The 26,167-nt window shown below is 47.5% G+C and overlaps 1 protein-coding gene across 3 annotated transcripts; it reads right to left on the bottom strand.

Annotated features, from left to right (window-relative positions):
• Positions 1–1,389: 1,389 nt before the first annotated feature.
• RNASET2 (ribonuclease T2) lies at positions 1,390–24,733 on the bottom strand. Of its 3 annotated transcripts, none has more exons than XM_077120835.1 (10): positions 24,610–24,733; positions 23,825–23,924; positions 21,275–21,335; positions 20,059–20,114; positions 18,562–18,619; positions 15,907–15,971; positions 10,327–10,440; positions 6,608–6,653; positions 2,718–2,792; positions 1,390–1,823 (listed from the first exon to the last, which is right to left on the bottom strand). In XM_077120835.1, the coding sequence occupies exons 2-10, from the start codon at positions 23,911–23,913 to the stop codon at positions 1,623–1,625; spliced, it is 765 nt and encodes a 254-aa protein (XP_076976950.1). In that variant the 5' UTR covers positions 23,914–23,924; positions 24,610–24,733; the 3' UTR covers positions 1,390–1,622. The 3 variants fall into 3 exon arrangements, with proteins under 3 accessions (XP_076976950.1, XP_076976949.1, XP_076976951.1); XM_077120834.1 differs by having other exon boundaries at positions 24,641–24,728; XM_077120836.1 differs by lacking the exon at positions 24,610–24,733 and adding an exon at positions 24,467–24,574.
• Between the last annotated feature and the right edge of the window lie 1,434 nt (positions 24,734–26,167).

The raw sequence follows: 26,167 nt of genomic DNA on the forward strand, positions 1-26,167 counted from the left end.
TAAACCATAGTAACATGTCACCTCCCTTCTTCCTACTCCACTCTCCCTTCCAGATATGAAGGGTATAGGATACGAAGTTTAAGAGTGAATGTTACCTAAGGACTTGTACTTTATTCTGGAGAGATGTAGCGCCTTTCCATTTATATGCAGGATGGTTGAGTATTGTTAGGTGAAACGTGTCTGCCATTGTGCACTATTTGGAAATTAAGCGTGTTTCAAGGTGATGTGTATAGCTGCCATGCTGATAAGGAGTGGACTGTGATGGTTAGTTTCTGGTGTCAACTTGACCAAATTATTATGTCCAGTTGTCTGGTCTGGCAAACAGTGACCTCACTGTTACTGTAAGGATATTTTGTGGCTGGTTTACAAACCAGAAGCCTAGTGTATTAAATCATCAGTCAGTTGACTGCATCTGTGGCTTTTTAGATCTGTGATCAAAAACCCACAATGAGATAGTTCAACACTTGAAGGCTTTTTAAAGGAGGAGAGACACTCTTTTCACTGCTTCTTTAGCCAGTGAGCCTCTCCTGTGGAGTTTGTCCAGACCCTTCAATGAAGCTGCCAGCTGTGATTTTGGACTCTCCTATTATAAAGTGAGACACCTTTATAAATCTTAGATTTACAGATCTTTCCTGTTGGTTCTGTTTCTCTAGAGAACCCTCACTAATACACTATTTTCTTTGGATGCCTTAGTTTGGGCATTCTTATGGCCACAGAACTATAAAATTGTAACATTATAAATTCCCTTTTTAAAAGCCATTCCATTTCTGGTATACTGCATTCTGGCAGCATTAGCAGACCAACACAGCAGGCAAGTTGAGAGGCTGTAGCAACCTAGAAAAGCTTCCAGCAACAGGCACTGGGGAATCGAGTGGGCTCGCCTGGTAAATACAATCTGAATCTCTTCTGGAAAAATATAAAAAAGTGGGGAAGAGGGACTGCGTTTTCTTTTTTAACACTTGCACACTGCTAGGAAGAAGCTGTCAGACAGGTTATGCAGCTCCGCTCTTTCAGAACACTTCTTCAGCTTCCGGGTCCTAGGAGCGCACCCGTTTACCTCGGGTCAGGTCACAGAAAGTGCAGGAGCTGGCAAGGAAGGAGCGTTCTGAAATCGTTTTAACTACGGGGAACAGAGAACTGTCAGCACCTGGCCAGGGACGCTAATGCCCCACCCCCACCACTGCAGCCGAGCCCAGGCTGCGGCTGGTGACCAGGTCTCCTCCTTCCCAACAAGATCCACCCCCCCCCGCCCCAGGAAGGCCAGATATTCCAACAGGAAAACACAGCCAAGCCGTGCTCCTCAGTCAGTACCATTTCCCCAAACCCAAGGCACATGCCCCAGCCTCTCAGTGATGTGAAGAGTTTCATACAGGAAAGCAAGGCCATCTGTCAGTTTTCCTTCAACCCCAAGCCAGGCTGCTCAGGCCTTGAGATCATTTTATTTTTTTTCAGTGCACTCGAACTTAGCCCCGCTTTTAATACAACCCCCCCAAATCAACTCCCAGCCATGGAACTGAAAACAGCACAAGCAGACAGGGTTCTGTTACCGAGGAGGGCACATGCGGCCTTGCCTTGGAGAGGTTTTCTTAAGAAGCAGTGGGGTTGGTGATTGTCTCTTGCTTTTAAAACACAGGCCGCTTCCTAGAGTTTGGCAGCCCCACCTGAGCTCTTCGGGGGGGCGGGTAGAAGGCCGGGCCCTCGTCGCAGACAGAGAGCGTGGGACTTGAGGCTGGGGGGTGCGGCTCCGGCTCCGAGCAGTTCCGTAACTGGAGCCCCTTGGTGAGGCACAGCTCTATCTGGGCAATTAACTGCACATCCTCATCCTGGCCAGGAGAGAGGTCAGACAGCTTTAGAATTCAGGTCTTGGGTTACCGTCCTGGTTTTAGAATTGCAAAGTTTTAGAACGTGAAGATGACAAAAGACACGGCTGCAGATCTGCGATTCCAGGTCCCCCCAACAGACCAACCTCCCTTGACGTAACAGAAGAAAACTGGGGGGAGTGTGCAGAAGAGAATGGAAGGCAGAGGACCAAAGGGCTGTGCCGTGAGCAGGGTAGCTGGGCTTCAGCTCAGGTCTGCAGGTGACCAGTCCAGCACCTGTCTACATGACACCCACTTGGTAATTGTGTGTGCAGAAATACAGGTTTGATCTTAGAAAAAAAAATTAATAAGCCATGCATGCATCCTCAAAGTTCTCCACAGATACTGCTGCGTGCACACACACACATACACACACACACAGACCACATATCTCCAGACATTAGGATAAGGAAATGGCTTTTGGAGAAGCAGGTAAATGGTACTCTATTGCCAAAAGAAGTTAAATTTTTAATCAGCTGGGGAAAAAAAACTACAACTTTGTTTATAAATTGCATGAAAACCTACAATTAAAATTACTAAAGTTAACAATGTAAAAACGTAATTTGTCTTAGAAATTTTTAAACCATAGTAACATGTCACCTCCCTTCTTCCTACTCCACTCTCCCTTCCAGAACAGATACGTTCTGATTTGAGATAAGGGACAAGGAAACAAACCCTATCCTGGCACAGTGTGAAAGAAAACTCTGTTATCTCAAAATACACACAAACATGGCCACGTGTGCACATATGCACGTCTGTACAAATTCAACTCTGCTCCAGGGAACTCTGGTGAAAACTAGGCTGTCCAGAGAGAAACTTGTTTCACAGTGAAGTAGAAAGGAAGACAAAATGCAATACCTGTTTTGGCGGAAGGCACTGGACTTTAGGAATTACTCCATACACACTGGCAAGGGCATCTTTAATATCGGAAATCTGAAATTAAATAAAGTTGATTAGAAATGAAAGGTCAACCATAAAAAAAAGATCAGTGGTGTTGGCAGCCAAGCGTGCAACGCACATTTACATCTCTGCAAACATAAGAAAGAAAACCCGTCCGTTTCCATTTTGTGTGATGCTCTCCCAGACAGCCAGCTCCGAACTGGGCCCTGGCGGGTAGAGAGGACTCTAGAAGGCTCCTGGGAGTTCAGCGCCCTGCGTGGGAGGCTGGGCCACTCGGCTCCGCCCAGCAAAGACCTTCTTCCCCAGCTGCCAGGCTAAGGCCCTAAAGGTTTTCAGGTTTTACTCCCTCTCTCTCCTGAGATTCTGTTTGGACCCAAAGCTCAACCCACTCTCCTACCACCTCCCCTCCCTTCCTTTCCCTTAAATGCCACAAGCCACACGTGACCCTTTTCAACTACCGCGTATCTCTCTCTTTCCCGTCTCCACCGCTGCGGCTGCGTCCTGCACACTCCGCGGAGTCTCCGCCCACGGCCACCCTAACCAGCACACGCCGGTAGACACTGCTGCTTTCGGGGCACAGCTTCCCCTGAGGCCCCCCGAGGCCCCCCCAGCTCTCTCCAAACCGTCTTCACCGCGCTCTGCAGCCTTCCGCGCCTCTCTCCTCTCTGCTTCCCTCCTGAAGGCTGCTGGCATCCGCAGTCTCAGTGTCATCCGGGGCCATCGCCCTCCCGGACCAGCAGTCCTTCCCCCCCACACTCCCACGAGCCCCTCAGCGCCCCTCGGTCCTGCGGCACTGCAGGGCCGCCCCCAGCGCGCTCTTCTTTGGGCTTCTGGGAGCTCTGCCTCCCTGGGCCTCCCTCCTGCCTGCCCTGTATCCCTTCTTCATCTTCTTTGGGCTTCCTTTCCCTCTAGGGACCCCTAAATGTTGGCTTTCCTCCTGCCCCTTGCTTCAGGTCCTCTTTCGGCCCAGGGCAGCCAGCACCCCACTGCGTCTGGCCTTCAGTCCCTCCAGAGCCCCAGAGCATAACTGGTAGCTCCATGCCAGGCAGGCACACAAACCCAAACTCTCCGAGAGGGATCGAACTCTCCGCCCCCGAACAGCCCCTCCCCTGGCTGTGTCCCCAGTGGAACCAAATGGCACTGCCAGGGTAAAACCCAGCACTCTGTCTTCCCCCTCAGCCCACAGGTCCAACCTTCGGCCAAGACCTACGCCTCTCAAACCCATTCATTCTTCCCCAGCTGCATGACACTAGCGATTCACAGATTCAACACATCTCAATCTAAACTCCATCAGCAGAAATGGAAAACCCCGTCATCAGATTTATACAGAAGGTGAAGTGGCCCAAATAGCCAAAGCTATCTTGAAAAGGAAGAATGAAATTGGAAGGACTCACACTTCCCACTTTTAAAACTCATTACAAAGCTACAGTAATTACTACAGCCTGGCATCTGCACAAAGACAGACATCTAGACTAATATAATCAAACTAAGAATTCAGAAATAAACCCTCACATCTACGATCAGCTGATCTTTGTCAAGGGTGCCAGGTCCACGCAGTGGGGAAAGGAGAGTGTCTTTAGCAAATGGTGCTGGTCTAATGAGATGTTCATATGAAAAAGAAAGACGGTGGACCCTACCTCATTCCATATAGAAAAACTAACTCAAAATGGATCAGAGAACTATGCAGAAGCCAGGACCATAAAACTCCTGAAAGAAAATGCAGGGAAGCATTTTCAAGATATTGTGGTAAACACTGGTTTCTTAGACTTTATGCCCAAAGAATGAGGCTTAAAGAATAAATAGGTAAGTGAGACACTGTCAACATTTAAGTTTTGTGCGGCAAAGTTATTTATCATGAAAGTAAAAAGAAAACCTGCACAATGAGAGAAAATACTTGGAACTCAAGTAGCCAATTCGAGTTAATAAATAGAATACATAAAGAAATCTGACAACAAAATGACAATTCAATTTAAAATGGGCAAAAGACTTGAATACACATTTCTCCAATGATATAAAATGATCAGCAAGCACATGAAAAGATGTTCAGTATCACCAGCCATTAGGGAAATGCAAACCAAAACCACAAGGAGATATTTCACACCCACTAGAATGGCTGTAATTCAAAGGATGGAGAATAGTAAGTGTGGGAGAGGATGTGAAAAGATAGGAACATCGTTCACTGTTGTTGGGACTGTAAACGGGTGCGGCTGCTGTGGAAGACGTTTAGTGGAGCCTCAGAAAGTTAAGAACAGAACTACCACGTGAGCCAGCAATCCCACTTCGAGGCGTATCCAGGACTTGAACAGATACTGGTCACCGGCGCTCACAGCGGTATTATCCACAATGGCCAAAAGTCGGAAGCGACCCCAGCGTCCATCAAGAGAGAAGTGGATAGACAAAATGTGGTGCATACACACAAAGGGATATTATTCAGCCATAAAAAGAAATGAAATTCTAAGACATGTGACAACACGGACTCACCTGAAGACATGACGTTGAGTGAAATACGACAGACACAAAAGGACAGATGTTGTATGATCTCACTGCTATGAGCTCATTAGAATAACAGATGCACAGAACCAGGAACTAGAATGCAGGTAGCCAGGTGTGGGGTGCGGGAAGGGGTGGGGAGCTATTGGTTACTTGGTGCAGTTTCTGTCTGCAGTGGTGGAAAGTTTTGGTCATATGGATGGTGGTGATGGTAGCACATTGCGAATGTAATTAACTATTGAATTACATATCGGAATGGGATTAGGAGTGAGAAATTTTAGGTTGTATGTGTTACTAGAATAGGACCACACAACACAACACGGTTAACCTTAATGCGGACTATGGACTAATATAACGATAACATTGTTTCATCAATTTTAACAAAGGCACCACACTAATGCAAAGTTCTAATAGAAAAAAAATCATGTTTTTGAGGGGTAACTATGTGAGAACTTTGCATATTCCACAGAATTTTTCTTTAAGAAAAAGAAAAAAGTCAGAAAGTGGCTGGATGGTCAAGTGCAGATAACACTGAGAACAAAGACAAAATTAGCCAATTTATTTCACAAACTGTCAAGAAACCCAAACATCCAACAATGATACTGCAACCAAAAAATGGGTTAAATACTTGGAACCACAGAATTGTTTAAATCAGTGATTCTCATTTTTTTCCAGCCACATCTATGATAAACACAAAACCATCTCAAAGACCTTGAGAATGTTTCTCTAGAGAGAGCATCAGTGAATTTTTTTCTATACAGGGCCAGAGGGTAAACAGTTGAGGCTTTGTGGGGCCTGTGTCTGTTTCTCTTACAGCTCGGCCACTCTCATCTCTGCCCGCCCCACCCGGCCTTTAGCCCCAGGAGCCAGGACAATATGTAATGAACGGATGTGTACGGGACCTCAAAATCCTTATTTATAAACAGGCTGCCCACTGAGCTGAAACTAACTACCTTTCCTATATCCTTCCTGCCAGTAAGAGTGGGTGTCCTTTCATTTGTATAGTTTATTCTGCAAACGAGAGATTTTTCCTGAAACGTAAAGCTGTGGCTGAGTGTGCTTTTTTTGACTGGCACGTCCCGCCTGCTCCCTGAGATCCCGAGGCAGCCTTCCCACGGACAGTTGAGGTGTGCTGCAGCAGCGCTGCTCCAACTGGCTTCAATGTATGCTCAAAATACACGAGAAAATAAGACTTAAGTGAGATCCATTTAGAAGCATAAAAGTTGGGGGAGAAGTGGCTTGTGTTGGGTCCCTTTCAAACACAACCGTAGCTCACCAGCTTAAGTGATGTTTTCATTTTGCTAAGCATCCCCCTTTAGTAGAAATACATTAAATAAGAAGTTTAAAGCAAGACTTACCTGGTAGTAGTTGAGAGACGGTCTTATCCCCAATTTTTGAAGCATGCTAAAATTCAAATTTAAAAACAAATTAGTTGTACAATGAAAGTCCATTTTCCTTTCTTTTTCTTTTTAAGCATTGCATTTCAGAGTAAACATTAGTAAGATATTCTTAAAGGAGTCTGCTTTTTCGACTACTGTAGGCACCAAGCCTTTTTTAGGCAGGCGAGCTGAGCATTCGGGTGGCCCTGTGACCCCAACAGACAGCGCTCCCAGCCGGGACTTTCTTTCCAGCGAAACCCCCAGTGGAGTGTCCAGGGGTACTGCCTAATTGCCACACCTGCTCTAAAAGGTAGCTAGCAAAAGCTTTTGGTTCCAGGTCCAGCTTAAAACCGCATCAGTTCAAGCCTTGAATCACTTCCTAACCCACTGTAGAGAATCCTATCAAGGCATCATAGAATTGATTGATTGATTGATTGTAGGGGTACAATGTAAAAGATTCTCACAGTAATCATCCCCAAAATATTACTCTGCAGGACCCCACTGCACCCTTCTTGCTTATTCCAAATTGTGAACACACAGGGTGGGCTCAGAGACTTGGGCTGGGCACTAAGCAGGCCTCTGCGGAGAGTGAGCCCTGAGGAAAGAAAACCACCCTGGAAAGGGTCTTCTGTTTCTAGCCGGCGTTTGTTCCTAGGGCGTACACTATAACGAGGCAGTTTCTCCTAAGACTGCACATCAGCGCGCCCATCTTGGGACGGTGCTCCTGAAATAAGCAGTAAAGAGGCAGCGGGCACAGGCCCTTCCACACCGGAAATGCCCCCACGCAGTGTAAACCTCCCCCTGCTGCCCCCGCCTCGGGGTTCCAGACCGAGGCGGAATGCGCCGCAGCCCCTCGAGCGGAGCTGGTGAAAGCGGCAGAGGGCCGAGCTGCAGGCTGCCGCCCCCTCCCCGAGGGCCCCATCTCCTACTCACAGGGCTCGAGGATGCGCTGGGAGCCCTGCCTTGCTTTGCTTGGTGCTGCTGGGTTTGCGTATTTCCTTTCATGATAACAGTCAGAATAAACGGGGTTTATGTTTAAGAAAACTGGGCAGGAGATGATGCGATCTCTGCACTGCTGCTTACGATGCACACTGCTCGCAGCCATCCCCCCAAGCCAGGGTACCATCTAATCAACGACATTTAACCGGTATGAATCAAATCCGCTCAGAAGACGACCCTACCTCAGCTCTCTAGGCATGTACTCCCGTCCCCTGGCACACAAAAACATCCAGAAATGAATACACCACCCGCCTCCTACAGATGGGTCTTCTATTTATTCTGATCAAAAGCAATCTAACAGCTCGGATCCGACAGGATGGAAGGGCTGGGAGGCTGGAAGGGAAGGGACAGGGTGCCTGCGGAGGCCAACTCATTTCAACAAAGAACACTTTACATCAGCAGCTCACATGCTCGTATTTTTCGGTGTGCCTTTGGATCCTCATTCTGACACTAACTAGCTGCATGCTGGGTCATCTAACATCTTTAGAGCTTGCTTTCCATGCTGTAAGACGAATGGGGCCTCAGATTCTGAAGTCTCTTCTAGCTCTAAAAATCTGCAATATAACAAGGAAGTTATGTGCACTGCAGCTTATTACAGCTCCTCTAACTTGATTACGTATAGGCCTGTCACAGAGAAATATTTGCAGTGCATTGTTGCAGTAAGAGGAAGGTCACTGTAAACTTATTTCCTTGTCCAAAAAACTGTAGTTATTACCCACTTCAAAAGTCAGCATGAGAAGGAACTGAGAGAACGCCTGCAGTATAAGCCCGTGGACCCCGGAAGGGAGGCACGTGAAAGAAGCAGCCATTACTGCTGGCCTGGCAGGACAGAATCCAAGGACGAGCCTCCAGAGCCAAGCGGCCTTGCGTGTCCCACAGGAAAGCAGAGTGCCTGGACGCTGTCCTCACCTAAAAGCCACAGCATTCACCCCCTTAGTCAACAAAGATGAAGGACTCCCATTTACACTTTTTACTCCCAGTATCTTCACACACACACACACTCTCTGTGCTAGTCTCGGAAGGTATGCTGGTTTGAAGGGATGTATGCCCCCTAGAAAAGCCATGCTTTAATCAAAATCCCATTTCATAAAAGTAGAATATCCCTGCTCAATACTGTATGTTTGAAACTGTGATTGGATCATCTCCCTGGATGATGTGATTTAGTCAAGAGTGGTTGTTAAACTAGATTAGATAACAACATGTCTCCACCCATTTGGGTGGATCTTGATTGGTTTTCTGGAGTCCTATAAAAGAGGAAACATTTCAGAGGAGATCCAGAGAGAGCAGAGAATGCTGTAGCACCGCGAAGCGGAGAGCCCATGAGCCAGAGACCTTTGGAGATGAAGAAGGAAAACGCCTCCGGGGAGCTTCATGAAACCAGAAGCCAGGAGAGAAAGCTGGCAGATGACGCCGTGTTTGCCATGTGCCCTTCCAGCTGAGAGAGAAGCCCTGACTGTGTTTGCCATGTGCCTTCTCACTTGAGAGAGAAACCCTGAACTTCATTGGCCTTCTTGAACCAAGGTACCTTTTCCTGGATGCCTTTGATTGGACATATCTACGGACTTGTTTTAATTGAGACATTTTCTTGGCCTTAGAACTGTAAATTAGAAACTTATTAAATTCCCCTTTTTAAAAGCCATTCTGGTATATTGCATTCCGGCAGCTAGCAAACTAGAACAGAGGGCATGGACAAGGTCAAATGCACCATTGCTTTGGTGCCAGAAACGCTTCTCTTAGTTTTCACACAATAAATGTTGACAGGGAGGGCCGACCGTGTGGAAAGCATTCCTGGGGGTATCGTGTTTGCTAAAAATCATGTACAAAACATTTATTCTTTCTTACAGTTTCTCCAAGGAAAATCTAAAATGCGTGGCACTCAGAGAATTAAAACTGGGAAGGCAAATTTAAAAAAAACAACAACTTTTTGCCCTCTAGAAAACATTCCTATAAGTTATATTTTTCTCATATGTGAGTCTGTCAAATTACCATGAAAGTAGCAATTTTTAAATTCACTTTAAAACATAAACGTAGGGTGGTGCTAGGGTGGCTCAGTGGCAGAGTTCTCGCCTGCCGTGCCAGAGACCTGGGTTCGATTCCTGGTGCCTGTCCATGCAAAAAAAAATACACACACACAAAGGCAGCAAACCCGAAAAACTGCAAAATATCCTGAACTGAACCCCTACGAATACCCACAGAGACAGGCCAGAGGATGAGCGCAAACTAATTAACCCAATAGAAAACATTATATATTCTATAAATATATCTGGGTTAGATGCAGAGTTCTCTCAAATATCTCTCTCTTTGCCTTATTTCCTTGAATCACCTAAGCACAATTCAACAGAGATATAATGCAATTTTAAATTTTCTAGTCACTTCATGACAAAAAGTAGTTAGAAAAAAGGTGAAACTAATTTTAATATATTTAACTCAATACATCCCAAATACTCGCTTTTCAATTGGTAAAAATAGAGACCATTTTTGAGGCATCTCCTCTTTTTTGGTATCAAGTCTGTGGAAGCTGGTGTCTATTCTGCACTCACAGCTCATGCCAACCCAGGGCTCTGCGGCATGCGTGGCTGGCTCTGCTGTCACCCTGGAGACTTCAGCTGCTGAACTTGAGCGCGCAAACAGAAGTGTGCCACGCGAGGCTCACACCAGCCACGGTTCTCCACCAAAGTGAAAACAGGGAGCTAACCCACCTGTTCAGGTCCAGGTCCTCATACAGATGCAGGCTTGTCCCAAAGTACTTTTTCTCAGAGTTGAGAGAGTCCAGCTGTGCTGCACAGGTCCCATGTTTCTCCCACTCGTGCTTCCTGCGAGTATCAAAACAAACCAAAATACCCTCCCGTTGAAATGTCATGAGACCCATTCACAAGGATAACAGTCTAGGACATTCACGTGCAGCCGCCGGGTTGTTTCTCTGACAAACTGGGAGGATAAAGAGAGGCAATCATGAAAATCCCCCACGAGCCCCCCAGAAAACAATCCTCTTTATCCTCCCTGCAAGGTTCTCACTGCTAATCACTTGCAATTTACTTCTACAATGACAGCTTGATCAAGCATCAGAGAAAGCTGAAAACACAGAAAATGCAGTGTTCCCATGCCCACAAGCCCACAGAAGTGTGGGCTCTTGCTTGGGGACCCAGTATTTTGCAGGTGGAGAATTTCACATATGAAGGCAGGCTGAATAGTCATTTCTAAGCAACTAGCAAAGACAGAATTACTAATTACTAAGAAATGCTGAAGGCCCACTTCCCATTTCAACTTCTGCTGATTATTACAGCTTCTATGTCCAATCTACATATAGGACCATAATAATAATAAATAAATAAACAGGTCTTCAAACAAAAAGCCATATTTATTCAATAAAAACATTGTTACTAATAAAATAATTCCCTAGATTTTATACAAATTCTGTAAAATATTTCCACATTTCTCCTTTGTTTCTCACAATTCTGTGAGGCAATAATATCATCTCTGCTTTAGAGACAGGGAAACAGACTCCGCAGTCCTTTTGGTTTCGAAGTCCAGGCCCTTTCCCCTGTTCTGTGCAACTGCTAAAGGTAATTTTTATCTACCTTCAGAGTGCCCAGTGACGTGTCACTTCACTGGATTGTCAGTTCCATTTGGCATGGAAACAAAAAATGGACATCAGGTTTCCAAAGCTTCATCAGCAATTAATTCACAAGGTTTTAATAAATGGCATGCCTGCCACCTCTTATAAAGCACATATATGCAGTCTCTCAAAAATATAACCTAAATACTTATTAACCCATTGGTAAAATTCACCCAGAGTGCCGGTTTTAAATAACTGCATTGGTCATATGCTACCAAGACCTAAATAAACTATGGTAAGTTGAACTTAGGAAGGATAATAATGGACAAATTACTAGCTTTATTTAGAAGCATTTCCACAGTGAATTATTTGGTCTCATTCTACTCTGTAGAATATAAAAGGGAGATTCTCTCAAAACAAACCAAACGTATAATGAGGTACCATGGTTTCTGTAATCCAGGAAAATTCTAGAACCCATTTCGAAGGGCTGTTGAGTAAATGAGTTGAGGAGGCAGAGCATTTTACACAAGCAAAATAGCCCCTAGCTCTTAACAAATACTCAAGAAATGTCCGTTTTTTTATTTTCGGAGCAAGTTTAACTCAACAGATGTTGGGGACAGGAATATATTCAAGTATTGATATCTGCAGGGTTCAAAATATTGAATCATACTTTAGAACTGGACATTTTTTATTTTAATGCCCAAATTCTGAATTTGCAACCCGAAGTGACTAAATTTGTCCGCCTTTTGTACCCAATGATGCCCAGACCCCCCTAGCAGGAGCGAGACACGATTGGCAATTTCCCTACGGTCAGAGGCCAGCGGCAGGGCCTGGGGGTCCCTCGCTCCCTAAGTGATGAGATGCACGCCCCCGGGGCCACTGGGCTGCAGGGCCAAAGTGGGCAGGACCCAAGGCTGGTCCTTCTCTCCTACAAGAATCAAAAAGCACGCTGCTCTGCAGGAGGCTGTGTCTGTAACATATTTCAATATGGCTATTTTTATGAATAGATTTACTACTGTATTGTGAAAAATAATATATAAAAAAACAATAAATCTCAAAGGACACCACAACAATTAGTTGTGGAACAGATTTCAGAGTCTGGTATGGGTTACACTTCCACAATTTTAGGTGTTTCCTTCTAGCTGCTCCAAGACACTGGAGACTAAAAGAAGTATCAATACAGTGATTCAGCAGTCATCTCGTTTGTTAAATCCTGTCTTCTCTGTTGTAACTCCCCCTTCTTCTGTGATCTTTCTTGCGCTCTTCATGGGTATTTGGGTTATGCCGATTCTAAATTTTTCATGTTGGAAAGGCTGTTGACAACATGGGGTTGGGGGGTGGAACTAGTTGATGTTCTGGAGAGGCTGGGCCCTCTGCATTTCAGGACTTATCTGGTCCAGGGACCCCTCTGGAGGCTGTAGGTTTCTGAAAGCAATCCTAGTGCATGGAGGCTTTATAGGATCTCAGGTGGAGATCCAGGTGCTCGTAGGGCTGGCAGGATGAATAGATTTACTCCTACAGAACTGTCTTGAGCACCAAGCACCACCAGGACACTCAACTTCACATACTGATGCTTATTTGGGATTAAAAAGAAAGCATTTTTTTGATGGAAGCACTTGTTCCCTCCCTGCAGGTCTCCCCTCGGATGCATCGCTGTGGGACAGCCTGGGGGGCTTTAATAGTAAAGGCACAATTTGGGCAATGATGATGACAAATACAACACTTACAGAGATATTAAAGATAAGAGCAGGATGTAAGCAGTTTCCTTAGCTGTCATGTTTTACTCGGGAGCCCTAAAAAGTAAGATTCACTAGTATGTGATATTTACCTTTTTTGCTTAGAACAGAAAAGTTTTATACATATGTAATTTAACTAACTTACCTGAAAAATTAAGGTATTACTTTTACATCACCTTGCCTTTGTAAGAGCCACAAAAAAAATGCAGACTTAGCACACAGGACTTTCCTTAAATTTCAAGGACCTGCCCACAGTGGACCTTTCATAGATATGTTTGTTGGTTTATTTTGAGCCAGTTGGCTAAAATTTGATTGACTCCATTGTAGAACACAGAAATAACTCAACCTGTCTGGATAGATCATTTAAACAATCTAAACACAGGGAGCCCAGAATAAGAATGAGGGTCTTTAATCCTGTATAGCTTAATGAAATGCCTTGATACATCCCAGAGTATATTAAGGAAATGATCAGAAAGTCTTGGCAAAGTACCTTGAGGGATGGGAGAAAAATTTTGGAACTATTTAACTTTACCACCGAGGAAACCCCAGATACTGTGCCAAACATTAGGGACACCCAAATCAATAGTTCCATGCAGTAGGGTAACTTTCCAGAAACCTACAACCTCCAGATGGGCCCCTGGACCAGATAAGTCCTGAAACCTAGAAGAGTCAGCTTCTCCAGAACATCAGCTAGTTCCATCTCCATCATTTCCCTTGATCTTGAGGCTTGTTCTTGTGAAGCTTATGCAGGTAGCAGAGAAGTTTTGTCTACCTATAGGTATGCCTAAGAATCATCTCTGGAGGGCCTCTTTTGGTGCTCAGATGTGGCTGCACTCTCTCTAAGACCAACTCTGCAAGTAGAACCATTGCCCTCCCCACTATGTGAGACATGACATCCAGGGATGAAAGTCTCCCTGGTAGCATGGGAGATGACTCCCAGGGATGAGTCTAGACCTGGTACCATGGGATCAACAGTGCCAACCTGACAAAAAGGGGGAAAAGAAGAGAAACAAATAAGGTATCAGTTGCTAAGTGAGCTCAAATACAGTCAAGACGTTATACTGGAGGTCACTCTTATGCAAGCTTCTGTTAGACACTGCTACCTACCATAACTTGCCAAACTCCAACCAAAACATTCCAGCCAATTCTAAAGAACACCTAGGGCAATATATAAGAGTCTACAAAGATTCCATGCAGTAGGGTAACTTTCCAGAAACCTACAACCTCCAGATGGGTCTTCTGGACCAGATAAGTCTTAACCTAGAGGACCCAGCCTCTCCAGAACATCAGCTAGTTCCATCTCCCTACCCCATATCGATAGCCCCTTCCAACACGATAAAGTTAGAATGGCATAGCCCAAACACCAGTAAAGAGTTAGAGAAAGATCAAAGGTGATGGTAGTGTTATATAGAAAAGATAGGGTTTAACAAATGAATATGATTGCTGAATCGTTACATTGATATTTCTATAGTCTCCAGTATCTTAGAGCAGCTAGAAGTAAAGACCTAAAATTGTGGAATTATAACCCATACCAAACTATGAAATCTGTTCTACAACTAATTGTTGCGCTGTGTTTTGAAATTTATTGATTTTATGTATACATGTTTGTTATTTAAAGAGAAGAAGGAGTATAAGAGAAGATAAGATTTAACAAATGAGTATGACTGCTGTATCATTATATTGATATTTCTGTTGGTCTACAGTGTTTGGAGCAGCTAGAAGAAAAAATGAAAAATCGTGGAATGGTAACCCATACCAAACTTTAAAATGTGTTCTATAACCACTTGTCAAAATGTACTTGGAAATTTACTGTTTTTTTGTATACATATTTCACAACAACAACAACAAAACATTAAAAAGAGAAAGAATTGGAAATAAACTATACCTTGTAAATTTAGCTATCAGAGATTAACAGTGTTGAAGTATACTGTGTAGTGCCCTGTGAATTTTCTCCCCTTGCTTTCCCCATCTTAATACATGAAAGCCCTTATTTATTTTCTTACCATTCTCTTAGAATACAGGCTGTGTAAGAGCTGAAGCACTCACATCCTAATTTTCATTAAGATCGGTTCTCCTGTCTGTTAAAGGGGTGATTTCAAGCTAAGGACCCAGGATGCTGGATCTGTAATGAATCACAAAACTGCGTCTCTGTCACAACCCTCAAGTGGAATCTCAAACTAAGCACCAGTGAACCAGGAAGATGGACATAACTTTCATCCCATTTTGTTTCCAAAAGCTTTTTTTTCTAAACTTAACTCTGTTTTCCGATCATTCTGTACAAAGATATTTCCAGGTTCATCTTTTTAGGTAAAGCCCAATTAGCTGTCATCTGAATTATGAATTGCCATATTGAAGTGAGATGGAGAAAATAAATACTTTTACTTTCAGCTAATTTGTAAATAAAAGGAATGTTAAAAAGTCAAGCACTGTTAGCAAAAGCAATTTATCTTGAATCAAACATATCATTTTTCTAATAGGCTCAATACCCGATAAACTTAAAGGTGCTCAAAACAGACTGAAGATTTAGGTGAGAGTTTCACTCTGTCCTCCCTAAGTCATAGGAGTAAGATAACCATAAGATTTCTCTGTTTTTCTTAATATATTTCAGAACAGCAGCGCCATTAAAAAAAAAATGTCTTGTCTGCTTTGAAGTAACAACTTCTTAGAAATTCAAATATTTGGCTCAGTCAAACCTTAGCAGAGGAGACTTTTTTAATTGAACTACGATGACTAGCCCACCAATTAGAAGATAATCCTGTAAGTTCCACTTGCCCTCATTTTTATCCACATTTTTTATCCACTAGAGGGAGGCAGCTGAAATGGCAAAACAGAATTCCTTCTAGATAAAACGCTGTTCAAACTTCTCAGCCGCAGAAGGCAGACCCGGGCCTATTACCTGCGCTTCCCTGTCCCTGCCCTCTGGCTGCAGCCCAGAGCTCCCCGCAGCGCGTGTCTAGGCTCAGGGCATGTGAGAAATGCGCACTCACCAGAAGTGGCTGCGGTTCGGATGCACCACGTCCGGCCAGTATTCCTTCATGGCTGGGAGAAGGTCCTGCATGTGAGCAAAGAAAACGAGGTCGATGCAGGGCAGGCCTCGTAACCCAAAACCTAGAAGGCAAATCTGGTAACATGTGAAAAGCATTTATCTCTGCTCATTTGTTACACTCAGGTGAGTAAAATGCTTCTGTGCTTATTTTGCAGGAAGCGTTTCTTCAGTTCTACTTAAAAATGAAACACGATTAATCATAAAACTGAATTTGAAAATACAAACTCTCCCCTTCCCAGAAAAGAACCCCGGCCGGGCAGTTTCGCTGAACTGACCACCCCGGGGTTGCTTCCCAGTGTCTAGAGATCCATGAGACCAAAAACTACAAAGCTGCTCCCTACAGAGGCCTGAGAACAAACTTAGGGCGGCTTCACTTTCCACCCCCCACCAGATCCTTCCTGTCAGCGTAGTAGGGAGTTACCCCGAGCACCAAGGCACCCCAAGATCACCCCGGTTTCACTTCTTATTTGGGGCTGAAAGGCAAAAGCAAGTTCCTCCCCCCCCCCGGGGGGGCAGCTGGAGGGGCTCCGGGAGGCGCGGCTGGGCAGCCTGAGGAGGGGTCATAAGCGCAGGTGCAGCTCAGTTGAGAGGAGGCCACGCATCCACCCTGGGCAGAGAGTAATAGCAAAGCGGGGTGCGGCGAACAGTAAGTCCACTCAACATCCTTTAGGGGCTCAGCAATCTAAATAAGGAACCCGTGCTGAAACGCCCTCAGCTTGAGTTCTCTCTCCCTGGCTCAGCACCGCCTTCTTCCTGCTCACAGCTGAAGCCCCGGCCGGCCTCTGCCGCTGACCCAACTGACCATGGAACTGTGGCCCCGCCAGGCCCCTTCCTTTGGGGCTGACGCCACCCTGGACACAAGGCTACGAAAGCAAGTCAGCCGGGACCGCTGCAGCACAGAGTGCCGGGCTGCGAGCACAGCACCACAGGCCCCGTCGTCCCCTCCGGGGCCCGGGCAGGCAGGGGCACCTGACCCCTGCACCTCCCGAGGCTGGCTTCGGGCTCCTGCACTCTGTCCAATTTCAGGGCTCCAACTCCCACGCACAGGCCCGCTACCTGCATGGCTGCCCCCTCCCTGCGCCTCCCCGCCCCCCACCCACACCACTTGGGCTTCAGCAAGGCCGACTACAGCTGCTCCCACTCCGCCCGCCCTGCCTGGTCCCCGCTGGCAGGGAAAGGACCGAGCACCATTCCGGAGGCTTCCGCCCGCAGCCCCATGTGCCATCCACCAGCATGTCCAGCGCCTCCCTGGCCATGGGGGAGCCCCCCAGCTCATCTCTCCATGTGGCTCCAGGACCCCGCTCAAAGGCTGGGATGCCCCAGAAGTCCTGAGCTGAAACAGCAGTTCCTCCCCCAGCCCTGAGGCTCCACACCATCCAGCCCTGGGCCCACGGCAGCCCAGACCCCTCCCCACCGCCCTCTCCCCACCCCACCTCAGGGCCTTTGCACACCCTGCTCCCCCACCCTCCTTCCACCACTGCACTGAATCAGCCTCAGGTTCCCGGAGGAGCAGAGGCCAGGCCCACCCTCTTCAGCTAAAGCGTGCTTTCCTCCGCAGCTGGTAATCGTGTGTGCCGGCGTCCTTGGTGACCGTCTCCCATCGACTGGGGTCCCAGTGGCCAGAGACTACCAGCTGGGCCGCTGGCTGCTCATCTCCAGGCTGGGCCCAATGTGGGCCACAGAGTAAAACCATCTCCACCGCCTGCGAGGTAACCTGTCACGGCAGGCATGGCCGTAGGGGGAGCCAGGGTGTGGCGGGACAGCCAGTTGGAAACACGCGGTGCTGTCCAGGCTTTGGGGCGTGCTAACTGGCCTCCCGGACCCTTGCCTTAGGCCAGGGAAGCTCCTCACCATGAGGAAAAGCAGACAACATCTCAAGCTGGATTTCAGCCCAGGGTGGGCTCTGGGCTGATGACCCTTACTTTGCAGGGGCCTGTGTCCCCGGGAGGGGCCACCATACCAGCAAGTCCTCCACTCTGCCTCGTGCTTTCAAGAAGGCCCCACGGACCCCGGGACCCAGCCCTGAGAACCCAGGCTGTGCTTGCAGCAGCGTCTCACTAACGACACACACGCCAGGGCTTCTCGGCACCCCACGGCTGGATGGACGAGCTCGGGGTGGGGGGGCCCTAAGGGTAGCTGAGCAAATGAAGCCACTGAAATAAGCACTTCAGCTAACATCTCTTATAGACCCCAGTTCTGTGAATTAGTCTTTAATGCAAGCTTTTCTGCTGGAAGGCCCCATTTCCTCCTTGCTCATAATCCTTCCTACCCCCAGTTATAGGTCCTCTGTTCCACGTGACCTCTTCTCGTGCCTGGGGGCTGGGCAGGGATGGGCCACGGGTGCCGAGAGCTGCGGCGCCAGACGCCCGCTCAGCATGTGCTGCCACATCAGAGCCACCATGCAGTGGTGTGGCCCAGGCGGGGGAGGTGGGGGCATTTTTAAGACATCCATAATTACTAAAAATTACCAGGGGCTCCATCCTGGCAAAGACATTCATGATCCCATAACTCCAAACATGACTGTGCATGTCATTTATGGAGAAAACAATGACCCAGTTCAACACTCTGCAGAAGGAGCATAATTAAAAGGCAATACCTTAATCTCATCTAAGTTAAAGTGCCAGGATCCATTGCAATCTTCAGCTTTGTCAGGCCTTGAAATCCAAATAACAAAATAAATAAAGAGAAATTAGTCTGTGATGGGATGGCTTCTACAGGACAGTAGAAAATTCTTGAAATTTATGAAAGTCATCATTAAGCTCCACAGGGGGTGGCAGAGTTCTCGCTTGCCATGCCGGAGACCCGGGTTCAATTCCCGGTGACTGCCCGTGCAAAAAAAAGAAAAAAAAAAACCCACAACAACAACAAAAAGATACACAGGGAGCACAAATAACAATTCCAATTGGGAATTCCTTATGCCATACACACCATGCAACAGGAACACTCAGATACACAGTCTCTTTTGAGGAGGAAAACAGTTGCGATAGGAAGGTGCAGGCCTGATTCAAACCCGCAGGTGGCTGTCAGAGAGCCAAGGAGTAACCCTGTGCTGGGGGCCGAGGGACGGACCCCAGCTTGCCCTGCTCTCCTTCGGCCTCTGGAAACCTCCATGTCCACAGCCGAGCCGCTCCCCGAACCGCAGGGAGGACAGCGAGGCGGTGGGCGCCCCATGCTCACCCTGGGGCGCAGGACCCGGGAGCTGCAGCGGGGACGAGCTTCTCTAACTACCGAGAGCGTCCACCCAGCAGGCACCCCTCCTCCGGGCACGGACCCACCCTCTCCTCGCCAATCCGGCTGTGCACCGTGGGCGTGAGGCGGTGGCGCTGCGCACCTTTATTCCAGCCTTGAGATGAGGCCGCAGTTCGGAGCAGAGACTAGTGAGGGCGTGGGAACGCCTCAGAGGCCATGGAGAAAAGTCCAAGGTCTCCGAGGTCAGGCGAGGAGCCTGTGGCCAGGAGAACCGGGGCTGCTCCGGAGCAGCCTTGTCCCCAGGGGGCGGTGGGGCCCAGAGCACTACACACCCCTCCACTCTCCTCCCAGCAACAGCCATGCCCGTGACCGCGCAACTCACACGCGCGTGTAAGGTCACAATTCCCACACCAGGAACAAAGGAAATAAATAAATAAATAAAGCGAAATGCCGGCCAAAACAGAAGCATGAGTTTGGATGTCTGTAAAGTACGACTATTATTCAGACCCTTATTTATTTCTAATACATGTACTTCTATGGGATGTAGACACACATAGAACATGTCAGTAGTACTTATTTACTTATAGTTAAGTGACATTTATTTTCATGTATATATTTATTTATTACCCCTAAAAGGACAAAAGGAGAAAACTAAGATGTCGTGATCCCAAATTGTCCCCAAAATAAGTATGCTCATATTTAAAATAGACTGTTACTATTCTATCAAAACAGAACAAAACAATGACAGAATCAGGGTTGTTAGAAAAACTAAGGATGTTTTTAAATAAGGATAGGGCCTACTGAATTTCTAACAAAAAAGAACAAGAATAAATATAAAGACTAGCCTCTTCAATTTATCTCCTTTCTTCTGTTTAATTGGACTTTAATTGCATTAAATACTTGCCATAATCCATGTATTGTCCAGTAGTCTGGAGGCTCAGTACATTCGTTCTCAATTTCCTAGGGAGAAAAGACATACACAGACACAAAATAAATGGTTAATTCTTTGTTTACACACATTTAACAACTCTTTTCTTTTGATACAACATCAGTAAGATACACAATCCTTGTACAAGATAAACCCAGCATTCTTTTACAATAAATTCATACCAGGAATACATTCATGAGGTGACCACACTGGGGCTGAATTTTCTATTTGAAATGCCTAGACAGAGTTTCAAACAGTTTAAATAACAGAATCAGAAAGCTATTTTTACTTTTTGCATATGCTTGCAAATTAGGCCAATCTGATGGAAACATTCATATATGTCCATGAATTATTTTGTTACCATCCAATTAAAAATAACTGTTTGTGAACAAATGGGTCATAATATTCTGCCATATTCAAGCTTGTTCAGTTACCAGAGAAAACGTAAAGTATTAAAATTCTGGAACCAACAAAAAAATGCCAAGGTGAGAATAAGAGTAGATACTTCATCTCAATAATAAAGATAAAAATCTCATTATAACACTTTTTAGGGACTTCCAAAGTGTTTAGCTAAAAAGGAGATTTCCCCAAATAACGACAGCAAGAAATGTGTGTCCGCCAAGAGACCAGACGAGGCAGCTGATGCCTCCCGAAGGAGCAAACGCACACACAGCGGGCACTGCAGCCTGGTAAGGGGGCTGAGACCCACGTCCACTGCACCTCATCCTCTCCTCTCTAAGCCCCTCGGGTGGGGACAGAGCTCCTTTTCACAATTCATTTAAAATTATAGCGGTCCTTGTTGAGGTCCCCAAAATACCTGATGTGAGGAGAAATGAGCAGCACCTGCTGTGTAATGAAATGGCAAAAGAACAGGGGAGGAGGTGGTCATCGAATGTTAAAGGTCACATATTTTACTCTACCTTCTTCCCAGTTTTATCAATGAGGATACCAAAATCTAAAGCAGTTGGATGACCTGCCAAAGGGCACTGGGCAGATAACCAGCCAAGCCAAGACTCAAACCCTTGGCTGGCTCCATGTCCAGGGCCTTTCCAGTGCCATGATGCTGTTCCTGGAGATAGGAACCCCATCCTCTAATGCAGGCGCAAGCATTCAGAGCTCTGGAGGAAGAGTTGGACAAACAGACCCCCGCGCCGTAAGGTAAGAGCGCTCAGCTGGGGTGGCTAGGACTCACCTTGCACACCGTGGCAGGCCAGTGGTGAACCATAATCAGTTTTTTCCACTCATGGTTGCCACTGTGAAAAGACAAGGAACCCATTTTTTCCCCAGAACTTTTTTTAACGGTACTAAGCAGATAAAGAACAGAAAATCCCAAAGGAAAAAAATGAACTCATCCATTCATTCACTCAATCACTTCTTCCGTAAACACCTAATACATGCAGGTAGTGCTTACTACACGCAATACCGTGATGCTGTTCCTGGGGACAGGTAGCCCATCCTCTAATGCAGGCATAAGCATTCAGAGCTCTCAAGGGAGAGCCGGACAGACAGACCCCAGCGCCGTAAGGTAAGAGTGCATAGGCAGGGTGGCTAGGACTCACCTTGCACACCGTGGTAGGCCAGTGTACTGTACTGCTTACTACACGCAGTACCTACTACATGCAGGTAGCGCCTATTACATGCAGGTATGGTTGTGAACTAGGGCTCCCGCAGTGAACAGACAGACAAAAGCCTAGGGAAGGGAGAATAAAGGCCCAAAGTGCAGGTCGGCCACACAGAGTCCTCCCCCAGGACATGTAGTTTAGAACCCCCAGTTGCTCCCTTCTCCTCTGCGTCTGTGAAATCCCAAAGGCCCTGGAAATTGAACAATTTGCTATAATCCCTTTGACGATACAACATGACCCAATTTAGGAGGACCAGTCATCTGTTTCTCTCTGGAATCAGCAGTGATAGTTCCATGCCCCAGGCCCCACCAAGGCTGCTAAGAGAAGAGGGCGTGTGCACACACTGTGTCCTAAAATCGGAAATCCTGAAACCCCTCTGACTCCAGCAGGATGGGGTGCTGTGTTCTTACTCCAAGCCCCAAGGCGGGAGGCCTCCAGCTACGCCGACACGGCTAACCCACACAAGCAGAAACTGTAGCTTGTACAAATCCTCATTCTCTACATGGGAAAACTCACAAGCAACACTGAAATAACTCAAATTGACACTTAATCCAGGATAAATTAAATTTTAGCATAAAAGATTCCGGAGTAAAATGGAGTCACGCTCTGACACATTAAGCTGTGTAAATAATTAGATGCTGATGAATAAGAATGGAAGTCACAATTAAGATGTTATGGAAAATTAATTATAAGTCTGAACCAACAACGCCAGCTCTCTGCATAAAAGAAAAAAAGAAACGAACTACAGGGTGAGAATATCAGTGCTGGGAAACTGTCAAAGGATTGCTTTTCTGGGTGTAAAACCACTATTTACCTCTGCGAATGCTGAGGCCAGCAGAGGCCAAAGATCAGCCAGGAAAACTAGAATTCACTTTACAGTTGACAACGAAATTATCAACAGTCAGAAAATCTGTGATGAAATCTCCACGTAAGAGCCAGTCAAAACAGTGATGTGGGTTTAAAAGAAAGACCACACTGAGAAAGCACTAAGAAGGTCAGGAAATAAAGGGGACACTAAAGGGTGCTGCTAAAGAGGAAGTTCCCGAAGTACAGGAAGGAAGGACAAAAAAACATCGCTAGGCTCTCAAACTCAGTGAGCTTTACAGAAAATGCAACATGCATCTGGGAACCCCTTGGGGGGCGGGGGTCTCGATCAATTTTGTGTTCCCCAAAACTGTATCTTGCTCAGTGTGGCTGTTTAATTACGTCTGTTTCATGAATTCTGAGATGGTCTTAGCTAACATTTATCGGTTACTTACCACTGGCCAGGCGATGCTCTATTATCTCCACCCTTGACTCTGAAGTCAGTGGATTTTTATTCCCCAGGGAGCTGCCAGGTCACATATCTAGACTTGAACTAGCCATCTGCACTCATCAGTACACCTTTCAACTGGTATACTTCTTAATCTTGTAGCGACAACAACAAAAAGAGACTAGCTATTTTTTTTTTTTCAGGAAATTAATTGCTGGAAGAACTGAAAAATGTTACCTTTTAAACTATATGATAAAACAGCAATGGTGCTTAATTAAAACCCGTATTTCTTCATACTGACTCCATAAATACGAAATTCCTCTAATAGACTAGTTATTATCCAAATAAAATAGAAAAAATGGAAAGACTGGTGTTCAAAATGTAGTTTCCTCCAGGGACCTGAAATGAGAATCCTTGATGGTGTTGGGCACGTACCCTAACTGACATGACTGACCCTAACTGACAGGGCTGACCACTGCTGCAGAAAGGACAGGGAGGGGAAGGGAGAGGAAGGGATACACATTAAGAAACTTAAAGGCAACAACAACTGGAGCACCAGATATCACATTGGAATGTAAAAATAAATATTTCCATCAATTTGTTGGTGAGTCTCTGCAGGGCTGAGAGCGGTCCTCTGCTTTGGCACCTGACGCATCCGTGGATTCGCCCCTCCCTCCCTCTGCAGTTACCAGTCTTTTCACTCTTAAGACACAGTGCTTAGCTCAGTGTTCCAACACAATCCTGAAACAGAACAAGCTCTCCAGGCTCCTGCCTTGCTGCAAACAGTTAGCTGCGTCTGTATACTCATACTAGGTCTGCCACCCTGAAAACAGCTATTTTCAAATGTTCTTTCAAAAAATTAACTCACCTCTTCAAGAAGTTATCAGCATGGCACAGGCAATAAAAAGCCACGCAAAGGGAACCCAGAAGGAGACTGTGAAGTCCTCTGGGCTTCATCGTATTGAAATCTACGAAGAGAAGGCATCATATATTATAACATGCTCCCATCTCAAACTTAAAAAGTACATTAGAAAGATACCAGAATTTTAAATCCCTAGAATTGTCTGTTTCTCGAACACAAAATTTCTTAACACGTTTTGCCTAATGTAAAGCGGCTTTAGCTAGTGTGTATATAATTTCGCATACAACAGCAGCTGTCTCGTCTTCCCATATAAGGAACGCAACTGAGATCCTGGAGTGAAACTGCGCCTTTACAGAAGTCCGAGCCCGGGAAGGGCCGCTGGGGTCCCCGCAACCCAACCTCTCAGCGCCTGCATTTATGTTTCTTAATTTGTGACGGTTGTAAAGAGCCCACGAGGACCCGAGGAATCCCCACTGCCGCACAGGGGCAGCCGGGGCGGGAGGGCGCACGGCAGCGCCGGCCCCGGTGCTTCCGCGGCCCCGGGCGCGACCCGAACACCAACCCCTCACGGGCCTGCACCCCGAAGGCGGCGCGCCCCTGCCCTGCGCTCCGGGCGCCCCGGGCCACGCTGTGCCGGCCTCCCCATACCCGGCCGGGCAGGAGACGGGTCCCTGCAGCGGTCGGCGGGACGAGGGCAGAGGTCGCGCCACCAAGCCCCCCGGCCCGTCCTCCGCCGCCTCGCAGCAACCTGTGCGCGCCTGCGCCCCGGGCCACCCTGGCTGCCGCTTTACCCCGGCCCGTGGCGGCGTCCCGACTGCGCACCCCGATCCTCTGTGCCGCCGCCGCCGCAGCCTCCCCGGACGGCCCGATGTCCCCAAGGCCGGACCCCAGGGGCACTTCCGTGACCCGCCCGGACCCGCCCCAGGACCCGCCCCAGGCCCCAGCCCAGGTCACGCCCTCAGCCCAGGCCACGCCCCCGGCCCAGGCTACGCCCCCGAGCGCGTTTGGGGCCCCGCGGCATCCGCCGGGTCCCCACACACCCTCCAGCCCGCCGGGTCCCCTTGACTGAGATGTTTCGGTGTTCAGCCGACCTGGCCCACCTCCACTCCCCGCTGGGCAGGCGCCGGTTTTCAAACCCCTCGCGCTGGCTCTGCTCCAAAGGGGAGAGGGAAGCGGGTCGCCGGGTCTGGGCCGGGGCTGAGGGCGCCAGGTGAGGGAAATGGAGGCAAAACCGCACGGGCTCCCACCCCGTCCCCATAAGGGTGCTGTGGGGAAAACCGCAAGTGTGGGAGAGGAGCTGAGAACGGGGAATCCTCGGGCACATGGGAACGGGAAAGGGGGCCGCCGCCGGGGAAACAGCGCGGTGGTTCCTCAGGGAGGGCAGCCCAGAGGCACACGCGCCCGGAGTGTCTCTGCTAGGTCCGTGCCAAGCTGGAGAAACCGGCTCCCAAACGGGTGCAGAGGCGGCAGCCCTAGCAGAAGTGTCCCCACTAGCCTAAAGGTGCGCCCAGCCCAAACTCCGGCTGGGGAGCCGGCGAGGAGCAGAGGCGCGGGAGGAACGAACGGCTCCAGAGCGCGGCCGCCCGCGGGACACCCTGTGCTCAGCGCAGCCAGCGCGGCCTCGGGGCCAAGGCCTGGCCAGTTTCCCTTACAGGAAACGTCCAGAAATCGCAAACTTGCGGGGACGGAAAGTGGACTAGAAGTTACCAGGGTTGGCCGGAAAGGGGAAGGAGTGTCGCGTGGCGGGTAGAGTGCTTGGAAATCTGGGGAATTTTAAAATAAAATAAACAGTTGCGAAAGGGGAGGGGGGAACCCAAGTTCTCTTGCCGAGTCGCCAGTCTGCCTCTGCCCCTGCAGCTGCCGGTTGAGTCAGCAGCGGCGCTGGCAGAAACCAGGCGCCGGGGCACAGCACCCTGACAGAGTCGCACCGGCAGCGATGCGTTGGCTTATGGCGTGTTCTGGTTTGAAAGGAAGTATGCCCCCTAAGAAAGGCGATGTTTTAATATAAATCCCGTTTCATAAAAGTAGAATAATCTCTATTCAATGTTTGAAACTGTAATGAGATCATCTCCCTGGATGATGTGATTTAGTCAAGTGGTTGTTAAACTGGATTAAGGGAGGACATGTCTCCACCCATTTGGGTGGGTCTTGATTGGTTTATTGGAGTTCTATAAAAGAGGAAATATTTTGGAGAATGAGAGATTCAGAGAGAGCAGAGAATGCTGCAGCACCACCACAAAGCAGAGAGTCCACCAGCCAGTGACCTCTGGAGATGAAGGAGAGTGCCTACAGGGGAGCTTCACGAAACAGGAAGCCAGGAGAAGATGCTAGCAGATGATGCCTTGTTTG

This window comes from Tamandua tetradactyla, chromosome 11 (genome assembly GCF_023851605.1).
Source record: "Tamandua tetradactyla isolate mTamTet1 chromosome 11, mTamTet1.pri, whole genome shotgun sequence".
NCBI lineage: Eukaryota > Metazoa > Chordata > Mammalia > Pilosa > Myrmecophagidae > Tamandua > Tamandua tetradactyla.